Source organism: Acomys russatus, chromosome 6 (assembly GCF_903995435.1).
Source record: "Acomys russatus chromosome 6, mAcoRus1.1, whole genome shotgun sequence".
In the NCBI taxonomy this organism is placed as follows: domain Eukaryota; kingdom Metazoa; phylum Chordata; class Mammalia; order Rodentia; family Muridae; genus Acomys; species Acomys russatus.
The window spans coordinates 50,350,337-50,373,395 of NC_067142.1; the positions used below are offsets into that span (position 1 = coordinate 50,350,337).

Genomic DNA, 23,059 nt, shown 5'->3' on the forward strand with positions numbered 1-23,059 from the left:
TTCATAGCTCAGGGAAGAGCAACTGTTTCCGCACACGTAAATTTATAGAAGTGTTTACCACGGGGTGAGGACGTGACAAAGAACCAGAAGTGGTCCACTCAGAAAGTCATTTACTTGCTCAGAGCACTTGCCTAAAAGTCAAGATTTTCTTAAATAACAGACAGGAGTCATTGTGCAAATGGAGCTCAGAGTAACAGCACTTCACTTCCTGTGACCTCACTTCCTGTGGAACCTCACTTCCTGTGGTCCTTGGTGCCATCTCTATCTGACCACCTATCATTGAGATTTCTCAGCAACCCAGAGCAAGGATTTGTACAAGGCTATGGAACTGTAGAGTAATATCTTAAGCCTAGGTCAGACGACCTGGTCCACAAACTCACAAATCCCCAATCTCTTAGAGGTCCCAGGGGGCTGTCTCTCACACTCTCTGTCCATATCTTACCTGCTGGAGTCTGGTATTGCTTTGTATGGGATGCCCAATTCTCCTTGCTCTTTCAGGATGGTGCCCAGACACTTCATTTCTGACCAAAAAGGATTCTGTCAGTGTTGGGAGGCTGCTAAGGGATGATTTGCTTCTGATCTGGCCCTGACTTGATTACTTCTTTTCTTTTTTGGATGTAGGGCACTTTTGGTCTAAAAGAAGAGATAAAGGGGGAGCAGGGCAAGGCTGGGGAGAGGGCTCAGTTGGGAAAATGCTTGCTGAACAAGCATGAAGACCTGAGTTTGGGTTCTGAGCATCCACGTCAAAAGCCAAGAGTGATGGTATGTGCCTGGAATCCCATCACTGGGTAGGCAGAGGCAGAGTAATCTCTAAGACTCATTGGACAGCTGGTCTAGCTGAACTGGAGACTCCAAATACAATAAAAGAAGCTACTTAAAAAAAAAAAAGGTGGAAAGTGACCAAAGAAGACACCTAGTATTGACCTCTGACCTCCACATGCACACCCACAAATGTGCATGTGTGCCTGTGCACACGTACATGCATACATGTACACATACATAGAGAGAGGGTGATAAACCATAAAATAAAATAACTAAAATTACACAAAATGCTGGCATGACCAGAATGAAAATACTTTGAAATGCTTGTCCTATCTGAAGGTGAGCAAAGACACCCCCCAGAGAGTTATTCTCCCCCTGGTTGCTGGGACTTGGGGTGTACTAAGCTTCACTTGGTCCTACATGCAAGGGTAGTGTCAGAGCATGGAGCAGGACTCTGGGAAGTTCATCCTGTCACCCATTGTGTATGTAGCTGGAACACTCAGCTCATACCTACCTCAGGGCAGAAGAGCTCAAGTGCACTACCGAGCCGGCAGTTCGGATTGGCTGGGTGAGGTTGCTAGAAGAAGCTTAAGACAGATACAAACAAAAAAGTCAGAATGCACAGCACACTCCATACCCTGCTTCTGCAGTACTCTACCAGAATATTGAATAGGTGTGAACAGGTCAGATACATTCTTGGCTTCTTTTTCACATTTATTTCTAAACTAGATTATTTTCCTGTCGTTTTGAGGAAAGATTTTTATTTAACCGATTATGCACCACATTTTTGAGTTGTGACCTATGGAAAAACTAAGAGCACAGAGTGATACTTTTAATTATTATAGACATCAACTAAGCATCATATGTCTTACTTACTCATTTACTTATGAGGAGACACCATGGTTGAGGCAACTTATAAAAGAAAGCATTTAACTGGGGCCTTGCTCATAGCCTTAGAAAGCCTTATGATCATCAAGGCAGGAGGTAGATAGGCATGGTGCTGAAGCAGTAGCTGAGAGCTTTACATCTTGATCAGAAGGCAGCAGCCAGAAAAAGAGGCAATGGACCTGGCATGGGCTTTTGAAACCTCAAAGCCCACCCCCAGTGACATACTTCCTCCAACAAATCCACACCTCTTAATCCTTCTAATCCTTTCAAATAGTGCCACTTCCTGGTGATTAAGCATTTAAATACATGGACCCATGGGGGAATCATTCTTATTCAAATCACCAAACCATGTTATGTGTTTTGGAAATACTTTGCTTTGCTTTTCTGAATACCAAGGGGTACCTTGTTGTAACAGCATTGTAAGCCATGTAAAGGCCCCTAAACTCTATTTAGTTGCTTAATAAATATACTGGTAAGGTGAGCACAGTGGCACATACCTGTAATCCCAAAACTCAGAATCAGAGACGGAGATCTCTGTGAGCTCAAGGCCAGCCTGGTCTACAAAGTGAGTCCAGAACAGCCAAGGCTATACAAGAAACCCTGCTTCAAAACAACAACAATAACAAAAGCAACAATAATAATAAACAAACAACAACAACAAAAATATACTGGTTTTCTTAGAAGTGAAAAAAAAAAAGAATGTTTATGAATGAGTGGAATTAGAAATAGTTTTTATCTAAAATTTTAAAGATGCTTCTCCTCTTTTTTTCTTCTTTTTGAGAGTTTCTGTATGAAGCCCTTGATGTCCTGGAACTTACTAAGTAGAACAGGCTGGACTTGAACTCACAGAGATCTGCCTGCTTCTGCCTCCTGAGTGCTGTGATTAAATTTATGCTTATTCTTCTTCCTCCCCCCTCTCTGTCTCTCTCTCTCTGTCCCTCTCTCTCTCTCTCTCTCTCTCTCTCTCTCTCTCTGTGTGTGTGTGTGCACCATGTCAGAGCAGGTGCCTACAGAGGTGTCAGACTGTTTTGCAGCTGAAATTATATGAGCTATCTGATATGGATACTGGGAAATTGAACTCAGATCCTCTGCAAGAGCAGTACATGTTCTTACTCACCAAGCCATCTCTCTAGCCCAGTAATATTTTTTGTTTGCCAGCTATAAGGATGTAAATTTAGAAGTGTCTTCATTCTATATAAATACATACATTTCATAAAATAGTTAATGGCCACATGCATGGTTCAAATCAATCAAGTTGCCATTGGGTTTGAAATTTATTATTAGTACAGAAAGGGCGCATTGCATTCACTTCTATTTTTGTAGTAAGAAATTTTTAGATGCAAAGTTGCCTGCTTTCACATTCCAGGGAAGGGCTGGGCAAGTGAAGGTATACTCTGATGCTGTGAGAGAGTATAGGAATCCTGGTTTGTATGATTCATTTTTTTCCCTTGGAAGATCTTTCATATGGTTACAGAGGCTACAATGTCTGTCATATAAACCCATGGAAGGAAAGCTCAGACAAGATACACACTAGGTTCACATCCATCTCGACATTTCATGCTTTAGAGAAACAGAAAAGCAGCAGCCAAATTTTTTTGCCAAGTAAAAGCTAATAATAATAAAAGCTAATAATAAGGCCTATTGGGAGAGGCTGCGTGTGAAAAAAGGCAAGTGTGAAGCTGACTCCTTGATGTAGAAGATGGGGAAGAAATGCATATACTGTGCTCTCAATATGGGGAGGCCAGGAGCAGGGGAGTTGTTACAGTAGTGAGAAGCTCAGTAGGGGTCTCCAGAAAGCAGGAGGGATGGGATGAAGATGCCCTTCCAAGCAACAGGTGGACTCTGTGTAAGGAGAAAGCTTTTGGTGCTCTCTTAATAAAGGCTGCATGTGATGCCTGAAATGAGCAGAGGCAGAGGGACTTATGTACCTTCAAGGAGCTACAGATGAGCCAAGACACAATTGTCCAGGCAAGAGCGCAGAGCCTGTAAGGGACCAGGAGAGCTGCTTCTCACCCATCTCTCCTACCCACAGGCTGTTGTCAATTTGGTTGACCAATTCATTTCCATTGGAGGAGCTTAGTCTCCTGATAATTAATACGAGAATGGGCTAACTTGGTCTCAGAACCATTCTCTAGTTAGCCAGGGACTTTTTGCAATTGGTGAAGCCCCAACTCACAGTTTGGGATTGAATTGGCCACTATATCCCGGGTATGCTGAGGTCGAAACCATTCGGTACCTCTGAGCAAGGTGAACCTTAAGACGGTATGTTCACCTGGGAAGAAAGAAGAAAACACGTTAGAACTTGATAGCATCATCTGAAAAACAAAACAACAACAACAGCAGCAACAACAACAAATCTTCCCGAGTAAAGAAGACACTCCTGTTTAACATCCTCAGGTTATAGAATGTCAACGGCAGAACAATGTTGGTAGCCAAACCTTTGTATCTGTGATCAGGCCTCTAGGGCTGAGACTAGGAAGCAGATCTCAGGGCTCCTCAGATCATGTGACTCTCCAGGCTTGGGACCCTGACGTCATAATACCGAGTCTTCTGTTGCCTTCTTCTTGATGTTGGCTACCAAATGAGACTGGAGCTTATTTCTCTGGAGTCCTGTTCTAAGAACTACAACAGAGGTGGGGAGCTCTTCACCTACCGCTAAGACATGTAGTCTCGGGGCCACTCCGGTACCGGAGAATTCTTTGCTTGCCCTGCCTGCCCACTTCCTTCTTTTCATTCATACCACTTCCTACCTTGGTTTCCACTCTGTCTCCCATAGTTAATATTTGTTGTCAATTTGATTGGCTTCCTAAGCATCTAGGAAACATGTTCCTGCGTATATCTGTGAAGGTGTTTTCAGAGATGTTTAGTCCATGGGGAAAGACCCATGGGCTAGGACCCTGGACTAAGTAAGAAAGAGGAAGTGAGCTGAGAGCTGGCGTTCTTCTCTCGCTGCTTCCTGATGATGATGCGATGTGGCCACTTCATGCTTCTGCTGATGGTCCCCTCCAAGATGGGTTGTTTATCTCCTTGAAACTTAGGCGAAATGAAACCCTTCTTTTGAGTTGCTTGTTGCCAGGCATTTGACCACCGATGCCTTAGCTGCTTTTCCTTTTGCTATGATAAAGCACCTAGAAAAAAAATCTACTCAAGGGAGAAAGGGTTTATACATCAAGAGTAGAAGCCAATCACGGCAGGGCAGTTAAGGTGGCAGAAACCTGAAGCAACTGGTCAGGACGCACCCACAATTAGAAAACAGAGAGCCATGAGTGAATGTTTTGCACAGCTCCACTTCTCCATTTATCCAGTCTAGGATCTCAGTTGGGGAATGGTGCTACCCTCAGTGGGCGGGTATTCTCCTTGAATTAATGTAATCAAGATGCTCCTCCACACACATGCTTAGAGGCTTGTCTCTCTGGTGATAGAAGATTCTGTCAAGTTGACAATTAATACTAACAATCACACTCTATGCATTGTCAACTTGTCATCCAGACATACCATGTTACAAAAAAATTACATTTTTATTTACCAATGTATGTATGTATATATGTATGTATGTATGTGCCACAGCACACTTGCAGAAGTCAGTTATCTCCTTCCACTATGTGGGTTCCAGGGATCAAACTCAGGTCATCAGGCGTCTTTACCAACTGAGCCATCTCACCGGCTTCAGGAACATCAATGTTAAGCCATAACCTAGTCCTTGTTCCCATTGGCTCATGACTGCCTTGTAGTACATTGCGTTTGGCTCAACATCAAAAGTCCCCATAGTCATTAAATTTTCCAAACTTTAAAATTCCAAAGTCTTAACTGTTGACCTTCTATAAAAATATACACAAATGAACAAACAATCAAGTAACAAAAACAGAGTCTGGAGAGATGGCTTCAGAGTTAAGAGTACTCTTAGCTCTGCTCTTGCAGAGGACCTGGTTCAGTTCCTAGCACCCACATGGCAGCTCACTACTGTTTGTAACTGAAGTTTTAGCAGCTCTGACAACTGTTCTCTACTCCTTGGGCATAAGACATATACGTGGCATATATATATATACACACACACACATATATATGTATACATATGCATATATATACACACACATATGTGTATGTATACATACATACATACATACATACATACAGTGGTGAAAAGATTCACTTGCATAAAATTAAAATGAAAAGTCCTTCTAAAATAAAGATAACAAAGAACATACTTGCAATATAAAATAGCACATAATAAACCTTCCTTCTTCAAAACTGAAGAATTGGAGCTGGGCATAGTGTCACACACCATTATAGAGGTAGGAGGATATTTTAGTTCAAAGGAAGTGTGGTTTACAGAGTGAGTTCCAGGATACCCAGGGCCAGAACTACACAAGAGAAATCCTGTCATGAAAAACAAACACAAACACAAACAAGCTGAAGAATTGAGTCATAGTAAGAAGTGATGAGAACAAAGCCAACCCAAAATCCAGCAGGGGGAACACCAAATCCTGCAATTCTATATTTGCCATCTAGGGCTTGTGATAAACTTGACGGGGCTCCAAAGGGGTTAGGTAGGTCCCCAACTTCAGCTCTGCCATCTTCAGGGCATATAACCTCTTTGTTAGGACAGCTCTACTCTTCCACAGATCTCCTTGACATGCCACAGTTCTGGCATCCAGTATCTTAGAGTCTCCGCAGCAACTTAAATTCCACTTTCACATCTTAACACAGTAGCCTCTCAATGCCTTTGTGAAGGACCTCTTATTTTGAAAAACCTTGACTGGCCTTAGCTGCTCTCTGAAACAGTGGAATAAGACTACATGCCCCTCTCAATATGTGTCTTTCATGCCCCCAATATATCCATATTACCATATGGATGAAATTCCTAAGTTTTGCTGCCTGCTTGGATAAAGTCTGGTCCCCTTGGACCATGATTGCATCAGCTTCCACTCTCCTTTGAAACAAGCCTGCACTCACAAGTTTAGAGCCTTTGATGTGTGGGCTTCTATCCAAAGGACAGCTTTCTTGCTGTCTCAGTGCAGCTCTCCTTGGCCCCTCTTTAACAACTACAACTGTTTTCTAAGCATCAGTCTGAATGGTCTCTCATCTTGAAACCTTCTCTGTCCTACAAACCAATCTACAGTCTTTAAATCCAACTTCATTCAAATTCTCTTGACAAGGGTAGAAGGAAACCATACTCTTGGTCAGAGCATCATACAAATGGCTCCCAGTGCAGTTCCTGATAGAGCTCTGAGTCCTTTCCGATGACGCCTAATGGCCTCCACTCTCTTTCCCTCGCTTGAATAACTTTGCAGAAGCTTTCCCTTGGTACTTTTTAGAGGCATCTAGGCCTTTTCCTTTCATGAGTTGCCAGCTTAGTTGGGTGGGTCCTTGACATAAAGGCACTCCCCCTTCTTTACCTCAACCCAGACCAGGCGTCCCTTTGGTCTCCTTTTCTCTTCTGGCACAAGACTTAGCTCCAACATTAAATTTCCATGACCAAAGCAACTTGGGAAGAAAGGGGTCTATTTCATCTTATAACTTACAATCCATCATGAAAGGAAGCTGGGGCAGGAACTCAGGGCAGGAGCCTGGAGGCAAAAACCGAACCACAGACCACGGAGGGATGGTGCTTACTGGCTTTCTCGTGGCTTACTCAGCGTGCTTTCTTATACACCCCAGGACACCTGCCCAGGAGTGGCACTGCCTCTAGTGTAGTGTGCACTTTGAAATCAATCATTAATCGAGAAAATGCCCTACAGACTTGCCTAAAGGTAATCCAATAGAGGCATTTTCTCAATTGAGGTTTCCTCTTCTCTGATGACTCTAGCTTGTGTCAAGTTAAAAAAAAAAGGTCTAATCAGCATAATGAATTTGTGCCAATAAGACACTACCTGTGGATGAGAAGCCAATGAGGTAGAACTCTGTGTGTGTGTGTGGGTGTGCACCTGTGTGTTTGTATTGCTTTTCTGTTGCTGTGCTAAAACACCATGACCAGGGCAATTTATAAAAGTGTTTAATTACGCTTATGGCTTCAGTGAGTTAGTGTCTATGATAGCAGGGTCAAGGAATCACTGGGAGCTCACATCTTGATCCACTACCATGAGACAGAGGGCATTCTGAAAATGGTGCAAATCTTTGATGCCTCAAAACCTACTCCCTAGTGACACACCTCCTCCAACAAGGCAACATCTCCTGATACTTCCCAAACAAACAATTTTACAGATTGGGCACCAAGAACTCAAAAATATGAACTTATGGGGGCCAGTTTCATTCAAACCATCACACACTCACACACATACACATATGCTTTATAAATATATATGTTCTATAAACATAGACTGTTAAAAATATATCTCACTAATAACCAGAGCACCCAGATATAATCCTACCAATACTTTAATCTTAACTTCTACATTTTCCTAAAACTGTATGCATATGTGTGTATATGTGTATGCACGAAAACACATAAATTTATCATTGTGTATCTAGTTTTCTCACTTATCACTACAAAATAAATACTTCATTGAATGGTAGGGTTTCCATGGTGTTAGTCGGATGGGAGCCTCTTAAACAGCAGTCAAAGAAGTAACCACTGCCAGGTGCTTAGCATGTGGGCTGGGACAGGTGCGTCCAGAAGCATCCCCAGATCCCCTACTAGGTTTGCTCTGGCTAACAGTCCTTGTCACTAACACCATACACTTCAGCACTAGTGTTACTATTTCTCAGAGGGCCACTAACTTAAGGTGATGGCCACTACACTAGCCACTTCCCTTGTGCCCTTTAGGTCTTAGGCTTAGCTCTTCAGACCTGTGTTCTCTCTTCATTGCGTCTCTGGCTGGAGAAATGGGACTATGGGCCTAGAGTGGACTTACCACCACTCCATGGTGGGTACTTGTATGTAGACTTGGGAGGACTTCTTCCATCCTTAAACTTCTTCCCCATGTACTCTACGTAAGAGCGTTTTGCCTTCCAAGCACAAAACCTGTAGGAAGAATGTCACTCAGTCACACAGAAGGACTGGAAGAACAGCTTGGGCAGGACCAGTCATCCCAGACTGTGGGGGGTTGGACAGAGAGAAGTAAGGTACACTGCCCTGGGAGAGCTGTCCATCCAAGCACATTCTCCTTGTCCAGGCTTCGCTCTGGTGAAGGACTGACCTGAACATGATGTGGTTCCTTCTGGAAGCACAGTCAATGGGGTCTGTGAAGAGGCACTCTGCCTAAGTCTGGGGTATAATTAGCTGTGCCCATTTGAACGTCAGTCTATATAACCTCTGTCCAATCTCCTACTAAGTCATCCGGGGTAGCCAGCTGGGTTGCCATACTCCCCTTCCTGAGAGCCTTGATCCTTTCTTTGATCCCAGCAGGCCTTGCCCTGCTAGATAACTGGTTCCTCAGACCTTGGGTACTTACTGTCACTTGAGAGATTTTGAAACATGCATCACTTCCTCTTTGGTTCCTTCCACCCAGGACTCCTTGGTTGGTTAGATTAGGTTTAATTGCCTGTACTTGAGCTTCCTTGGCTTGAGGTAGGCAGGGGTATGGTTCTTGTCTGCCCCCATCTACTTGCTGCTCAAAAGCAAGACTATTCCATTCCATTTGCTTTGCTCCAATATACAAAGATGCATTGTATAATCCTGAGTTAATCGCTTTCTAAGTGATTCTAGCCTAGTCCCATAACAATCCCTGTGCCCCCCCGCCCCCGAGACAGGGTTTCTCTGTGTAATAGCCCTGGCTGTCCTGGAACTCTCTTTGTAGACCAGGCTGGCCTTGAACTCACAGAGGTCCACCTGCCTTTGTCTCCTGAGTGCTGGGATTAAAGGTGTGCACCACCATGCCTAGCCCCTTAATAATTCTGAACCTAAATTCCCTCACGTGTGAAACAGGGATAACGATACTTTGTCCCCATCTTCTTTTCATGATGCTGAGTGTGGTTTTGTGGTTAAACACATCGCCACAGCTTTGCACGATGTAAATGTCAATAAGTATATAAGCAGGTGAAGCATCCACAAAGTCCAATGTTCCTGAGGCCATAGTGCGGGTAGAGAAGATGAGCGCCAAGCAAACAAGAACATATTTTCTAGATATTTCTGACCCCTTAAACAACTCAGGATGAATTTCTATGAAGTCCTTGATAGAAGCAGAATGAAGTTCTAGATAACAAGTGATAGCCAAAAGGTCTCATTGTTCAGCTTAAACCAAGATTTTGTGCTTGCTTTTTAAAATTTTGAAGGAAGTAACTTGCCTTAGGGATTGGACAATCGAAGTGAGTGACTGGTAAGCAACCCTGATAACTGTTTATTTGTTAAATACTTTATTCTTATTTTGTGGGCAGGGGTGTTTTGCCTCCCTGTATGTATGCACCAGGTGTGTGCATGAGGCCAGAAGAGGGCATCAGATCCTCTGGAATTCTAATTACAGACAGTTGTAAACTGCCATGTGGGTGCTGGGAACTGAACCCAGGTCCTTTGGAAGATCAGCCAGTGCTCTTAATCACTAAACAATTGTTCCAGTTCCTATTAATTTATTTTTAACATTTCTTTTAATTTTTGAGATAACAATGCATCATTTCTCCCTGCTCTTTCCTCCCTCTAAACACCCTTTGCTTTCTTCCAAACTCATGGCCTGTTTTTTAAAAAATTTATTAATTGTGGCTATATGCACATATGTATATACACACATATTACTAAATATAATTTGTTCGTTCTGTATAATGTTACTTGTATGTATGTTTCTGGGGCTGAGGATCTGGCACTAGATACCTGGAAAATTGATGTTGGTGATCTTTTCCCTGGGGAAGACTAATACTCCCACTGTGAGTATTTCTTAGTTGTCTGTAGTTCTTTATGTGGGCCTGCAGCCTCGTGGGCTTTCCCCTGTTCACTTTAACACATCTCTTGATGTCCTTGCTCAGTTAATGTTTAGGCAGCCATGTCTTTATAGGGTGTAGATTCTGATGTCACAGAAACCTATACCTTCATTTTAACAAAGGGCACATTTAAAAAATGTATTTTTTCCAAGACAGGGTTTCTTTTTGTAGCCTTGGCTGTCCTGGAACTTACTTTGTAGACCAGGCTGGCTTTGAACTCACAGAGACCAACCTACCTCTGTCTCGCCAAGTACTGGGATTAAAGGCATGTGCTACCCGGCCTAAAAAAAAATGTATTTTTACTCATGTGTATTCATGTGTACTTGTTTGCCTGCATGTGCACCACATGCATACAATGCTCACAAAGGGAGCAGAAGAGGGAGTCACATCCCCTGTAGCTAGAGTTGTAGGTGGTAGGTGGTTGGCTGTAAGCGGCCTGATGTGGAACTGATTTCAGGCCTTCTACAAGTAAGTACTCTTAACTGTGGAGCCGTCTTTCCAGCCCCATGCCCGCTTTTTTTTTTTTTTTTTTAAGAAAAAGGTAAATCTAGTAACCAGAGTCAAAATATAAGTATTCCCATCAGGCTTCTGTAGGAATATTTTTTGCCAACTATTGTGTCACCGAGCATGCACAGCACAGGGGAAACACAGAAGAGGGCTCTCAGAAAACTTGACATCAGCTGAGACATCTCGGGTCAGACTCTGAGCACAACTCATGGCAGGACAGGTGGTGAACCAGGGGTACAGGTTGTGTTTTAGCTACCGTTTTGAATTTTGGCCTTCATAGGCTCCCTGCCAGGTTTTCATTTTGAGTTCATTGCTACATTTGCCAGTTGAACTTTGGGAGAGAGATGACACAAAACTTAGCATCTCTCCAAGTGACTGTGCCTCCGTGGGGTATGGGAAGGATTGTAAGATTTGTCACAGGTGAAAGCAGTCTTGCCGGGCTTTGTCCTTGGATACACTGTGGATACTCCCTGAGATTAACCTTGAGATAGACTGGGTGGAGCCATCCTGGGCCTGGAATTCAGGAAGCAGACCCAGGGGACTCCACCTGGACTCCCTCAATGGGAGGAGGAGACTGGCCCTTGCACGTGAGAGACAGACAGGCAGAGAGAACGAGAGGAGCAGCAGATTCAGACCAAGCTCAAGGGCACGTGGGTTTGGGAAAAGGATCAGCGAACAGGCCGGACCAGCGCGCAGGCCAGAGACAGCTAGGGACCCGTCCCGTGGAACAGATACCGGAAGGTTCACTGTTTTTTCCCTTTAACCCTTTTTCCCTCTTGTGTAAGCTAATTGTTAAGAAACAGAGCCAACAGTGGGACGATTGGATTGGATAGAATGGTAAACTGCTCTGGCCTGCCTCCTCCGTGAGGTTCTTTTTTTTTTAATGTTATACGGAGTTTATTAAATGAGCATAGGGGGAGAGTAGGAAAGGGGGAAGTGGTGCCCCCAGAGAGAGGAAGAGGGAGAGAGAGAGAGAGAGAGAGAGAGAGAGAGAGAGAGGAAGAGGGGTAAGAGAGGGCCTGTGAGGTTCTTTATTGTAAATAGTTCTCCTTTGATAAACTTAATCTCCCAGGAACTATGGTCTATCTCATGCTTAGTGGGGAAGTCTGGGCTTAAGTACATCAGATGCCCCTGATCCAAAAAAGCACAAGAGGAGAAGTGGCTCCTCCTGGACAGTCCTTCCTTTTTAACTCAGTGCAGGATGATGGAGTTCAGTGGGTAGGGACAGAGCTGCCATCTCAGTTCCTCACAAAACTGGAAACTACGGGACACAGGAAGACAGAAAGTTGTTTGCCTTGGTGGTCAGTGGATATAAGTACCTTTTCCAGAAGTACATGATGACAGGGAAGATGGACATAATAGCGCCATGGAAGATGGTCCGGTCTAGGTGGCCGTCTGTGATGGCAGCAAAGATGATATCCTTCTGAGACTCGGAGATGTTCACCTACCCGTAGGGTGCGAGCATGTCACTGTCAGAAGCCCCAGGGAAGGAAAATGACTTCTCTTGACCCCTAACACTCCCTAAAACACTACCTCTCCAGAAGGCAGAGTTTCCTGTAGTTTTGCTAGGCAAAGGTCACCTTGTTGACCCAGGACCTAACTTTAGGGTTTTTATCGGGGGAAAAGAGTCACAGTGTAGCTGGGGATGTCTTACCCTCAGCTTTGGAGGGACATCGGAAGTCAGGTAGAGCTTTAGAATAATATTAAGTTTAGACCGCATCAAGATGATGTCATTTTCAGTGTATGCTCTGTTGATCTGCAGCATCTGAGCCGAGCTCACCAGGTCATTAAATCTACAAAAGAGGCAGACATAAGCAACCGAGAGAAGGGAAAAGCAGGTGCTGGACAGGGTGCCTAACTCAAACCTGTTTCTAGCAAGCGAAGGTCAGACCGGTTCTGAGCCAGAGTGCTGATTTCATTCACTCAGTCTCAATTCTTCCATCAGCAAAAACTGAGCCCAGCCCACATGCCAGGCCACATGATGGCAAGTTCTCTGTCTAGGGCATCTCTATCACAATCCCCGCCTCCATTCCTGCATCCCACAGCCTCCTCATAGTCCTGCTGAAGATCTCATTTATCACTAACTCAAGAACGTGAGTGCTCTCCTGCTCTTCGCCCTTCTGCCCTGGCTGGAGGCCAGCCCTGAGGCCAGCCCTGAGGTGCAGTCGGAGTCCTTTCCTGTGGAACACGTTAGGCAATGGCGAAGACTGAATCTCAGTGGTGACAGAGGAGCCACCTTAGCATTCTCAGCAGGAGAGGAACAATTGGTTTCATGATTTTTTTTTTTTTATTGGCGTCTCTGGGTGCTCTACAACAGTAGTTGTCAACCTTCCTAATGCTGGAACCCTGTAATATAATTCTTCATGTTGTTGAATTTTATGGACCCCAAACTGTAGAATTATGTTGCTACTTCATAACTAATTTTGCTATTGTAATATGCGATGTAAATATCCAATATGCAGGATATCAGATACACAACTCCTGTAGGGGGTTGTGACCCACAGGTTGAAAACCAATTCTCTACCGACTAGTTTGTGTACATAGTTTTCTTTCTTTCTTTCCTTCTTTTTTTCCTTCTGTTTTGTTTTGTTTGTTTTTCGAGACAAGGTTTCTCTGGACTCTCTTTATATACCAGGCTGGCCTTGAACTCACAGCAATCCGCCTGCCTCTGCCTCCCAAATGCTGGGATTAAAGGTGTGCGCCACCACACCTGGCTTGAAATAGTTTTCAAGAAAGCAGAGAGGATGGGGTGGGGGTGGGGGACAGTGGGAGCAGCAGCAGAGGTAGCTGTGGGCTCGCTGTTCTTCCTCCACATCCCATGACTTCCCTTACAACCTTGCTATCTTGTTAGCCCCACTTATCTTTCCAAGATCAGCCTGTCTCTTGTCTCCACAGGATGGTCTTGCTTGGACTGGAGACTGCTGGGAGGGTCTGATAATGAGATGTGGACTTTTAACCCCTCACCTAGCCAGAGTCCTACCAGACAAGGCTGGCTATGGACTGGCACCAGGACCTCGGGCGTGGGAGGGCAGAATCCAGGAACTGGCGCTTGACACGTCCCCTTTTTGTATGTAGTTCAATGGTCCAGACACTGAAAGCTGTGAACTGATTTGTTAGCTATCCCAGAATGCACCCTGCTAAAGGGAACTGAGATATTCTGAGCGCCCTGTTACGCTATTGTCTGACATTTTTTCTTTTTCGCTTCCCCATTTGAGGGGAATAAAAAAGAGCTGAGCTGTTAATAAAGTTGCTGGCTCAGGCCAGCCTTTGCAGCCCTCCTGAGACCATGTTTTGGTCTTTCCTTTTGTTATCTCTTTATTTCTTTTTCATCTCTGCTCCTTCCCCCTTGGGACCCTGTTTGGGATTCTGACACAGCTGGTCCAGATGAGCTCCAGGGCCAAGACTCCATGCTTAAGGACTTACAGGTGTGTAATTGTGTTTCCTGTGCCCAATTTTACCTAGCACCTGTCATCGCAGGAGACTTTGCCACCTTTTATGTGTGTCTTGGCTACATTCTTAGTCTGGGGCTGGTAGAGATGTACCTTTAGAAAGATAGGGGCTGTGCTGGGTAAGGAGAAGACGGACGGTCAGTGAACATGTTTAGGACTGAGCTAAGTTCCTCCATGGAGTGCAAGGGGTCAAACTTCCCCTGACGTGAGAATACTGGGCACCTGCATTTCTGAGAATCAAATTAACTGATGTCCCTGGCATGATAAGCATAGACTGGTGGGCTATCCTTAGCTTACTCTTACACTTCTCCCAGTGGAGGTGTTTTCTAGGAGTTACTAATTTTTTTTCCCAAATATTTTTCTCTGTTGTGCTTTTTACTCTACGTTTTAACTCATTCATACGACAGAGGAGAATCTAAAATCTAATAAGGAAAAAAAAAATTTCCTTCTTTCTATAAAAATAAACTAGAGCAGGGCATGCTGGTATATGCCTGTAATTACAATCTAGGGATGAAGAGACTGGGGCATCTTTAGTTCAGCCTAGACTGTATAGTCAGATCCACCTAAGAGGAAGAAGAGGGGGCTGGAGAGATGGCTCAGAGGCTAAGAGTAAAGTCTTGAGTTCAATTCCCAGCAACCATCTATAATGAGGTCTGGCGCCCTCTTCTGGCCTACAGGAGTTATATGCAGGTAGAAGACTGTATGTAATAAATAAATAAAAGAAAAAAAAAGAGGGAGAAGAGCGGGAGGACTCTTTGAAATAGTGCAACAAAGATATGTATTAGACTTTAAAAACAAAAATAAACACACAAACAAACAAACAAACAAACAAAGTGTTCAGTTAGGTACTGCAAAGAACTTTAAATCACTGAAAAAGGATTTGGCCAGGACCATAGCTCATCTCTTCAGCTTCGGTCTTACATGGGTGTGGCCCTGGGTAGGATCCTGTCCCTACAAAACACATACATGAACAAACTAACAAAATCCAGAAACCTTAAGTTGCTTCGGAGTGATTTTTTTTTTTTTTTTTTTACGTGTTGGGTTCCACTTTTACCTTTTTGGTTGTAAGCCTGGCCTTTAAAGGCCAAGCCCTTGTTCCACTTTAAAAAAGAAAAAAAAAAAATGGAATTAGAGTTGGTTGACAGTATTTGGAGGATAACTTAGAGTTGATACAAGAAAAATGTATAAGCCTATTAGTAGGCTGAGGTTGGCAAGTAAATGAATATGCATTAGCCCATCTGACCTAAAAATATCTACTTAACCTAGACACATGCACGCACACACACACACACACACACACACACACACACACACACACACTGTGAAGAATTATTGGCCCATGGGTGTTACATGAGACAACTTCTTTCATATTTTTAAATAGAGAAAAATCCACTTCCTGGCAGTAAGTAAGTGCATTATAGCTGTGGGACCTCCAGGACATTGAAGAGACCCTTAGAGTCCACAGAAGGATAGAAGGGTAACAGAAGTCCAGGAGGTTTTCAGGACAATCTTCTCTGGCAGAGCTAAATTGCTGTGTTTCTCACATTCAATTACTGTGGCTTTGATATGCCAAGCCACCTTTTGCTAGGAGGTGTCTGCGGGTGTGTGTGTGTGTGTGTGTGTGTGTGTGTGTGTGTGTGTGTGTGTAGGTCAGAGAGCAATGTCTAGTGACTTCCTTGACCACCCTCTGCCTTAGTTTTTGGTGCAGTCTCTCACTGAACCTGGAGCTCACCTTGGGCTAGGGTGCTTAGCCAGCAAGCCCTGTGACTCCTCTGGCCTCCGTCTTCTTCGCAGCGCTAGGATTCCAGATGAGCACTGCTGGGCCCAGCTTCCTCCCATCCCACCCCATGGGATCTTAGGTTCCTACTTCTCCTCAGCCCCGGCTGAGAAGTGGTACAGCGTGAAAGCCACAAGAGGGAAGAAAGATGAGAACTTACCTTTCCATTTCAGAAAAGAAAAAAAGATCATTAACGACAAAGTTGATAGTGATAATTCTGTGGCCAAATATCCGGCGTTTTACAAGGACTAGGTCCCCATTTTCCTGTTCCGTGCTCCGGGTACCAGGGAGTACAGGAGTCTGACGTGCAGACGTGGTGGTGGGGGATGCAGAGAAATCTAGCAGAGAAACAACAAGGAGTTACAATCTGGTTTGACCAAGCATCTCTCAGGTCCTAAATCTTCGCCCTGGGCTTGACCACTGAGGACTCATGTTTGTACCTACTGAAAGCGCCACACCGTATGTCTAGCACAGCTTTCTTACTCAGACTTGAATGACTGCTGACGAGGGTATCTGCCCAGGTGTGTGACAACACTCATATCAAAAGATAACTGACTAATTAATCACAGGAGCCACAGAGTGTCACAGGATGTCTTCATGGCAAGTGCCTAATAGCAACAATCACGGGTGTGAGCAAGCTAATCCACAGGCTCCCTGAAGAGACAGTGACAACTGCGTATGGGAGGGTGGTTCTGGGCAAGAGCAACTCAAGGCTTATCAGGGAGGAATCAAGGGTTAGGTCATCTGGGAGGAAATTTAAAAAAGCAACAAACATCAGAATGAAGGAAAAGTTTGGTCAAAGGAGGGAGACTAGAAAGCTAAAGCAGAGAATCAAAGTTTTCAGGTGTAGGCTCCAGGGGGCACTGAGGTGGATGGCTGGGGGTTAGACAGTTATCGGAGAGCTGTTCACACCTTGGATGGGAAGACTGACAGACCACAACATGTGGTGGGCACTTTAAAGAGAGTTATGGAGAAAACCTGTAGGTCAGATGGGTAGAGCCTTGTTTGTATATTTACCGTTGAAGTCTCAGCACCTACCTGGCGAAGTGCGCGCCCTACAGCATTCTCGGCAACGGTCATGAACGATGGAATTAGAAGCAGTTGAATAAATCAATTCAATGGACACTTTGTGCCAGTCAAAAGCTAGGCAAGAAATATGAGTACTGACAGAAAGTGATGTTTAATCTATGTTAAGGAAAATGGTAAGTAATAAAATGGAAAGTATGGAGATTATATATGTTAGATATAATTTATATAGAGACATATATGTGTATGTATATATTACCAGAACATATGCTTTAAAGCATTGGTGGTGTTATCTCTGATGATTTCCATTTGTATCCTACATGTTCTTGTAATTTTGCTGCCTCTATTAATAGCATGTATTGATTATATAGCCAGGAAACATTTAAATATATTTTTAAAGACTACAGTAAACAACAGTACGAAGCCATTTCATAAAAAGCGAGTCTTTGGTGAGAGGGCAGTGCTATAGTGGATGGCCTCACATTCATGAAGATATAAGCTACACAGATTGGACGTGGTGGGTTGTAAAAACACAAAATGCATAAAGTTGGGAGGGGTACAGAAGGGGGAGTGTATCTGAGAGGAATTAACAAGAGGCTAATGATCAAAATAGATTGTACATGCTGGGTGCAGTGGCACAAGCCTATAGAGGAATGTTAATTCAGAACATGGCTGTTCTAACAAGAGATCACATCCAAAGACCTTCTAGGTCTATGTGATCTAGCTGAAATACAAGCATGCCTTTAATCTAGGAGAGAGAGGCAAACAGATCTGAGTTCAAGGCCAGCCTGGTATAGAGCGAGTATCAGGCAAAGAAAAGCTGAGATCCAGGTGTGGTGGTACATGCCTTTAATCCCAAACGAAGGTAAAGTCAGTTTGTAGAAGAAAGCACCCATGTTTGAAAATGATGTCTAATTGAGTGGCAGAAAAGGTGACGAATCAGAGAAGATTTGACAGAATAGGATACGCCCACCTCATGAGAAGAGAGGAAAGTGGAAGCTACTTCGGAGGCAGTTTTTCAGAGAGAGAGGGTGCAGTTTTTCCAGGATAGTAATAGAGAGACGGTTGCAGAGATGGAACAGGCCAGAAAATGAGAAGAAGCCAGATTAGATTAGAGCAGATTGCTGAGTTAGTTTGAGGCAGAGCAGAGCAATTCCGAGCTGAGAGAGAAGCCAGATTACGTCAGCTTTGAGAAGAGTTTGAGCCAGAACAGCTGAGTTGAACCAGAGCTCTGAGCCCAGAGCTCAGAAAGAACAAGGGCAAACTTATTAAGCAGTTAAATCTCAGAGGCTAAAAACATTCTAGGCCTAGGTTAGATTGTATGGAGGCTAGAAGCTTCCAGGTCTAGGCCTAGGTTAGCAGGAGTCAGAAAGCCTTACGGACAACAACTGAGTTATGAGAATAAAAGTTACTTTTACACATGCCTTAAATCCCAGCATTCAGAGGGGCAGGGCCAGGCAGATCTCTATGAGTTCGAGGCTAGCCTGGTCTACAACGTGTGTTCAGGGCAGCCAAGACTACACAGAGAAACCCTGTCTCAAAACAAAACAAAACCAAAATCAAAAATCTCCCGAAACCCCCAATCAACAACAATGAAAAACAAACAAAAAACACCCAAAATTATACAATGAACACATACATAAAATTCTCAGGGAATTTAAAAAAAAATGTTATATTTAAAATGTGAGGCCGCTGAAGTGCCTTTGTCATGTTCCACACTTGCTGGCTCTTTGAGAAGCGCCATTGTCCAGGCAGTCCTGGGCACCCAAGCCCTGCTGTTCTTGTTCACTGTGGCTGATGCAGGCCTGGCTCAAAGCAAGTAGCCTGAGCTCCTAGGGCAGGGGGCTGACTATCCTGACGGGGAAGTGACTCACTCTCTTTGCTGTTGTACATTTCCAGGTGGATGAAATCTATAAACTGTTGCCGCATCTTGGGATTTGTCATGAGTCTGCGGTACTTGCAAAAACTCTTGATGAAGCCGATCATCTTCATCCACCCTTTCCTCTGGGGGAAGGAAGAGGGCTGCATTAGCACGGCCCCTGGTCACCGAGCACCTGTTGCGTGCCACAGACCTGCCGTCTGTCACAGTTAAGGTCCTCATCCCTACACAGGGATCCTCTTGAGCTCCAGTTTCAAGGATGAGTCCACCTCGGATTAAGTGGTCGAAGAGTCTAGCTCCAACCATCATGGAACCACTTCCTTAAACTCCTACCACACCCACCGTCTTTCAGCGGCAGAAGCCAGCACTCATCACCGGAAGGAACAGAGGACCTGTTGCTGCTCACAAGGAGGAAATGATGGCTCAGCAGATCTTAAAGCGGTAAAAGAATAGAGCCAAGGAGTGAGCCTGCTTCTAATCATTAAGACAAATTTACAGGTCCCCATTCTCACACCCTTGCCCCCTCCCCACACACAAGAAAGTGTGTCCATGTCTGCCTTCCTTTAATAGGTACTGGGAGGCAGTCTCTGGTTCATTTGCCTCCAGGAAATTTGATACATTGAGCCAAAAAGCATCTTTTTTATGAGAGTGCTCACTCATTCCTCTACCCTAGTCCTCGGAGAGGGGATGCCAATGCAAACGTGGCTTTAGAGAGCCCCTGGTGAAGTAATAAAAAGCACTGGATTTAAGGGCTAGAAACTTCTAGGGAAGAGCCCAGCTTCTCTATAGATGTGTAATTTGGGTCAATTTACTTGATCCATGTCTCTTCGTAAGATGAAAACATCAGCCTTCAGGGCTGTGGTGAGCCTTAGTGTGTGTGTGTGTGTGTGTGTGTGTGTGTGTGTGTGTGTGTGTGTGTGTGTGTGTGTGTGTGTAACACAGTGTGTGGCCCACAGCAGGCAGTAAGAACATTTTGGTTTCCTTTTATCTGACTTGGAAAGGCTGAAAATTACAACAAAGCTAACTGGTTCAGCACACATGTTCTTTCAAATATTCACCGTCCACAGCGCCCTGCCAGATTTGGCTCAAAAACAGAGAGAATGGAGAGGGGGTGGAAACAGCACATTTTCATGTTTACAGTATTGGGCTTAAATCTTACTTTCAGATACATCTTAACTAGATCTTTGGAATCTGATAGAACTGGGCTCAATGTTTTCTGTCTAACCAGCTCATTCTGAACATGAGGTTCCTTAAAGGAGCATGTACGCGTCCTCACACCACATGAAAAGACTTCTCTGAGTACCATTCCTTTATTTTTATAGGGCAAAGGGTAAGAGGGATATTTGTGTTTGGGAGAAGGAAATGGGCATTCTTAGTGCCAACTGTTGGCATTGTCTTTTTGCGATTTGCTGTTCTGTGGGACACTTGTTCCAGACCTACCCTTTGTCATACTACAAGGGGAGGCTGACGCTGCCAGTGACTGGGTGTGCAATCCAGTCTAACCAATCTAATCTCAGTGCAGAAAGATTAGCAAAACCATTTGGCCTGGTGGCCAATCCACACCCTTTGAAAGAGCGCGAGCAGCAAGAACACTGACAGTTTCATCCTCTCCCTGTACATCACCCTTGTGCCTATCCCTTAGTTGGTGCCAAAGAGAGGTGGAGCAGAAAGGAACTTCCCAGTACAGTGATTCTGAGCCTTGGATGATCCGTTTGTAAAATGGGTCTTATAACACGACTCCCGCACCCAAGTGTAATTCTTTCAGTGATAGTATCAAGTGGGGGGTACCCTTTTGTCCAGCTGACAGTGCCTGGACAATGGCTCTCCCGTCTGTGATGTCCTTCCCTCTCCCTCCTCACTGACCTGAAATTCCTGTATGTGCGTTGCTGACTTTGAGGGCTTCCTAGGGGCAATTTGTGTTTCAATGTCCATCTCCACAGGACGTGGTGGGAACATGTCTTGGTATTCTTTAAACCTACCAGAAAGCAGATTGAGAATTGTCAAAGAAGACAAAACAACAGCGCATGAGACATCACAAGGTAGCCTTGCTCCAAGTCAGCTCCCACAGGACTTACAGTGGGGATGGTGAGACACTCAAAAGCACTCCTATTGCTAGCTCAATTCTTATATAAAGTCAGTCTGTCTTTCCTTCTCAACACATTGTGAGGACTGGGAGATGTTGGCTTAATGTGGCGTTTCAAAGCCGGGAAGCAACTCCAAAAGGAGCCCCACCCTCTCTGAGCATGCTCACCACTTTTCTTCCAAAGATTTCATGACGTAACTCTGGAGCATCAGCAATGTGGTGGTGGTAATGTGACGCATGTTAACAATTTCTTTGATAAGAGGAGCATCACACTGCAGCATTTCTTCTAAAGAGAGAGAGAGAGAGAGAGAGAGAGAGAGAGAGAGAGAGAGAGAGAGAGAGAGAGAGAGAGAGAGAGAGAGACAGAGTCATTTCTGTTTTTTGCTTTTGCTTGGTGGTTTCACGTGAGAGTCCCATGACTCTCTGTTCTCACTCTGGCCTCACCATTTGAAAATCTCCAAAGACTATTTCAAATATTATGGGGAATTGTTTTGTTTGCTTGTTTGGTTTGGCTTTTAGACAAAATACTATCCTTCTTAGTCCCATTTCAAAGATGAAAGCTAAAAGGAAATAAAATCTTAACATAAATTCTTTTCTGTAGCTGAGGTGAAGTTTTCAGTTTAGAAAGAGGCTCAGGAGGAAAGGAGCAAAACACAATTATTGGATGCAGAAGGAGAGTCCAAGATACACATATCAGTGCTGAGCACGTCCCAGCACTCTTTGTGTCCAGAGACAGCGGGTTTGTCAATGAGACTTGAAAACATATCAGAGGCGCACAGGGCGCTCTTTTCTCTTTGAGACCCTCCAGAACGATGTATAGACCTCATCTTGAAACTCAGCAAATAAATAGTTCTTAGATGTGGCAATGAATTGTGATAAAAATATCTCTTACATTCTAAAAGACAGGAGTTTTGGGTGGACCTCACAGCCAGAGTTAACAATGTCCCTTGAGGTCACTTATGGCTTAAGATTGCTGCTGCTGTACACTTGGGCTGTCTAGCCCACCTTGACAAGAACAATGTAACAACCAACCTTCCTCGCCTTAAATTTCCCATGTAATTTTTACAACTGAAGCAAATACGTCGTTGCAACTTTCAATTACATACTCTCCCATGCCCCTGTCTCAAGATGAATGTATGTGCGTACTTATGCTGTGATCATCATTTGCTGAGGAAAAAAAAAAAAAAGGACCAAACCAGCTTTTATAAAATGAATGTCCACAATAAATGTTGGAGCACTGTATGGATATTGCTTGATAGATTTGCTATCTGGGTTGGCTGGGGTCAGTTGGAATCAGAGTCTGTTAAAGGCTTCTGTACAGTACCCCATTCCTTCCCCCATGTGGTGTGGTGTCTGTGCTGTTTTATAGCAAAGAACAGAGCCCTTTGCCAGGGCCATACACAGGAACACACAGGCACAGGCACAGATTCGCAAGACAGCCTTCAGGTAGGCACCGGTTCAGATTCGGACCACAGACAGAGGACAGTGCAAGACACAGGGATAAAAATAGATAATTCAAATCTTGGTCCTTTCTTGTCTAAGTTACACCAAGGGGAAGTGCTTTATAGCATCTTATTCATAACTGCATTAATGCGGCCTCAAGGCAATGTTGGTGATTCTGAGCTTATTGCTACTGCATTTGAACTGCACCTACGAGCTGGCATGCTGAGCTTGGGCGTGTCTGTATATCCTAGCACTTGGCAGAAAGGAAGTTTGGGAGTTTAAGGCCAGTCTGGGCTACATACGTGAGTTTCAGGCCAGCCTGGAATATGTGGCAAGACCCTGTTTCAAAACAAACAAATAAATGAACTAGGGAGACTTGTTACTTTGGAAGCTTTCCT

General features: G+C 44.2%; 1 protein-coding gene across 2 annotated transcripts in view; it reads right to left on the bottom strand.

Annotated features, from left to right (window-relative positions):
* Positions 1–420: 420 nt before the first annotated feature.
* The window catches only part of Rgsl1 (regulator of G protein signaling like 1), a 62,756-nt gene continuing 40,117 nt past the window's right edge, over positions 421–23,059 (bottom strand). For both annotated transcript variants that reach the window (XM_051147595.1, XM_051147594.1), the window contains 9 exons: positions 21,387–21,504; positions 20,999–21,110; positions 19,131–19,260; positions 16,391–16,568; positions 12,659–12,797; positions 12,324–12,448; positions 8,502–8,611; positions 3,827–3,922; positions 421–633 (listed from right to left, as the gene is read on the bottom strand). In XM_051147595.1, the coding sequence (XP_051003552.1) occupies positions 596–633; positions 3,827–3,922; positions 8,502–8,611; positions 12,324–12,448; positions 12,659–12,797; positions 16,391–16,568; positions 19,131–19,260; positions 20,999–21,110; positions 21,387–21,504 (1,046 nt within the window). In that variant the 3' untranslated portion in view covers positions 421–595. The remainder of the gene's footprint in view (positions 634–3,826; positions 3,923–8,501; positions 8,612–12,323; positions 12,449–12,658; positions 12,798–16,390; positions 16,569–19,130; positions 19,261–20,998; positions 21,111–21,386; positions 21,505–23,059) is intronic.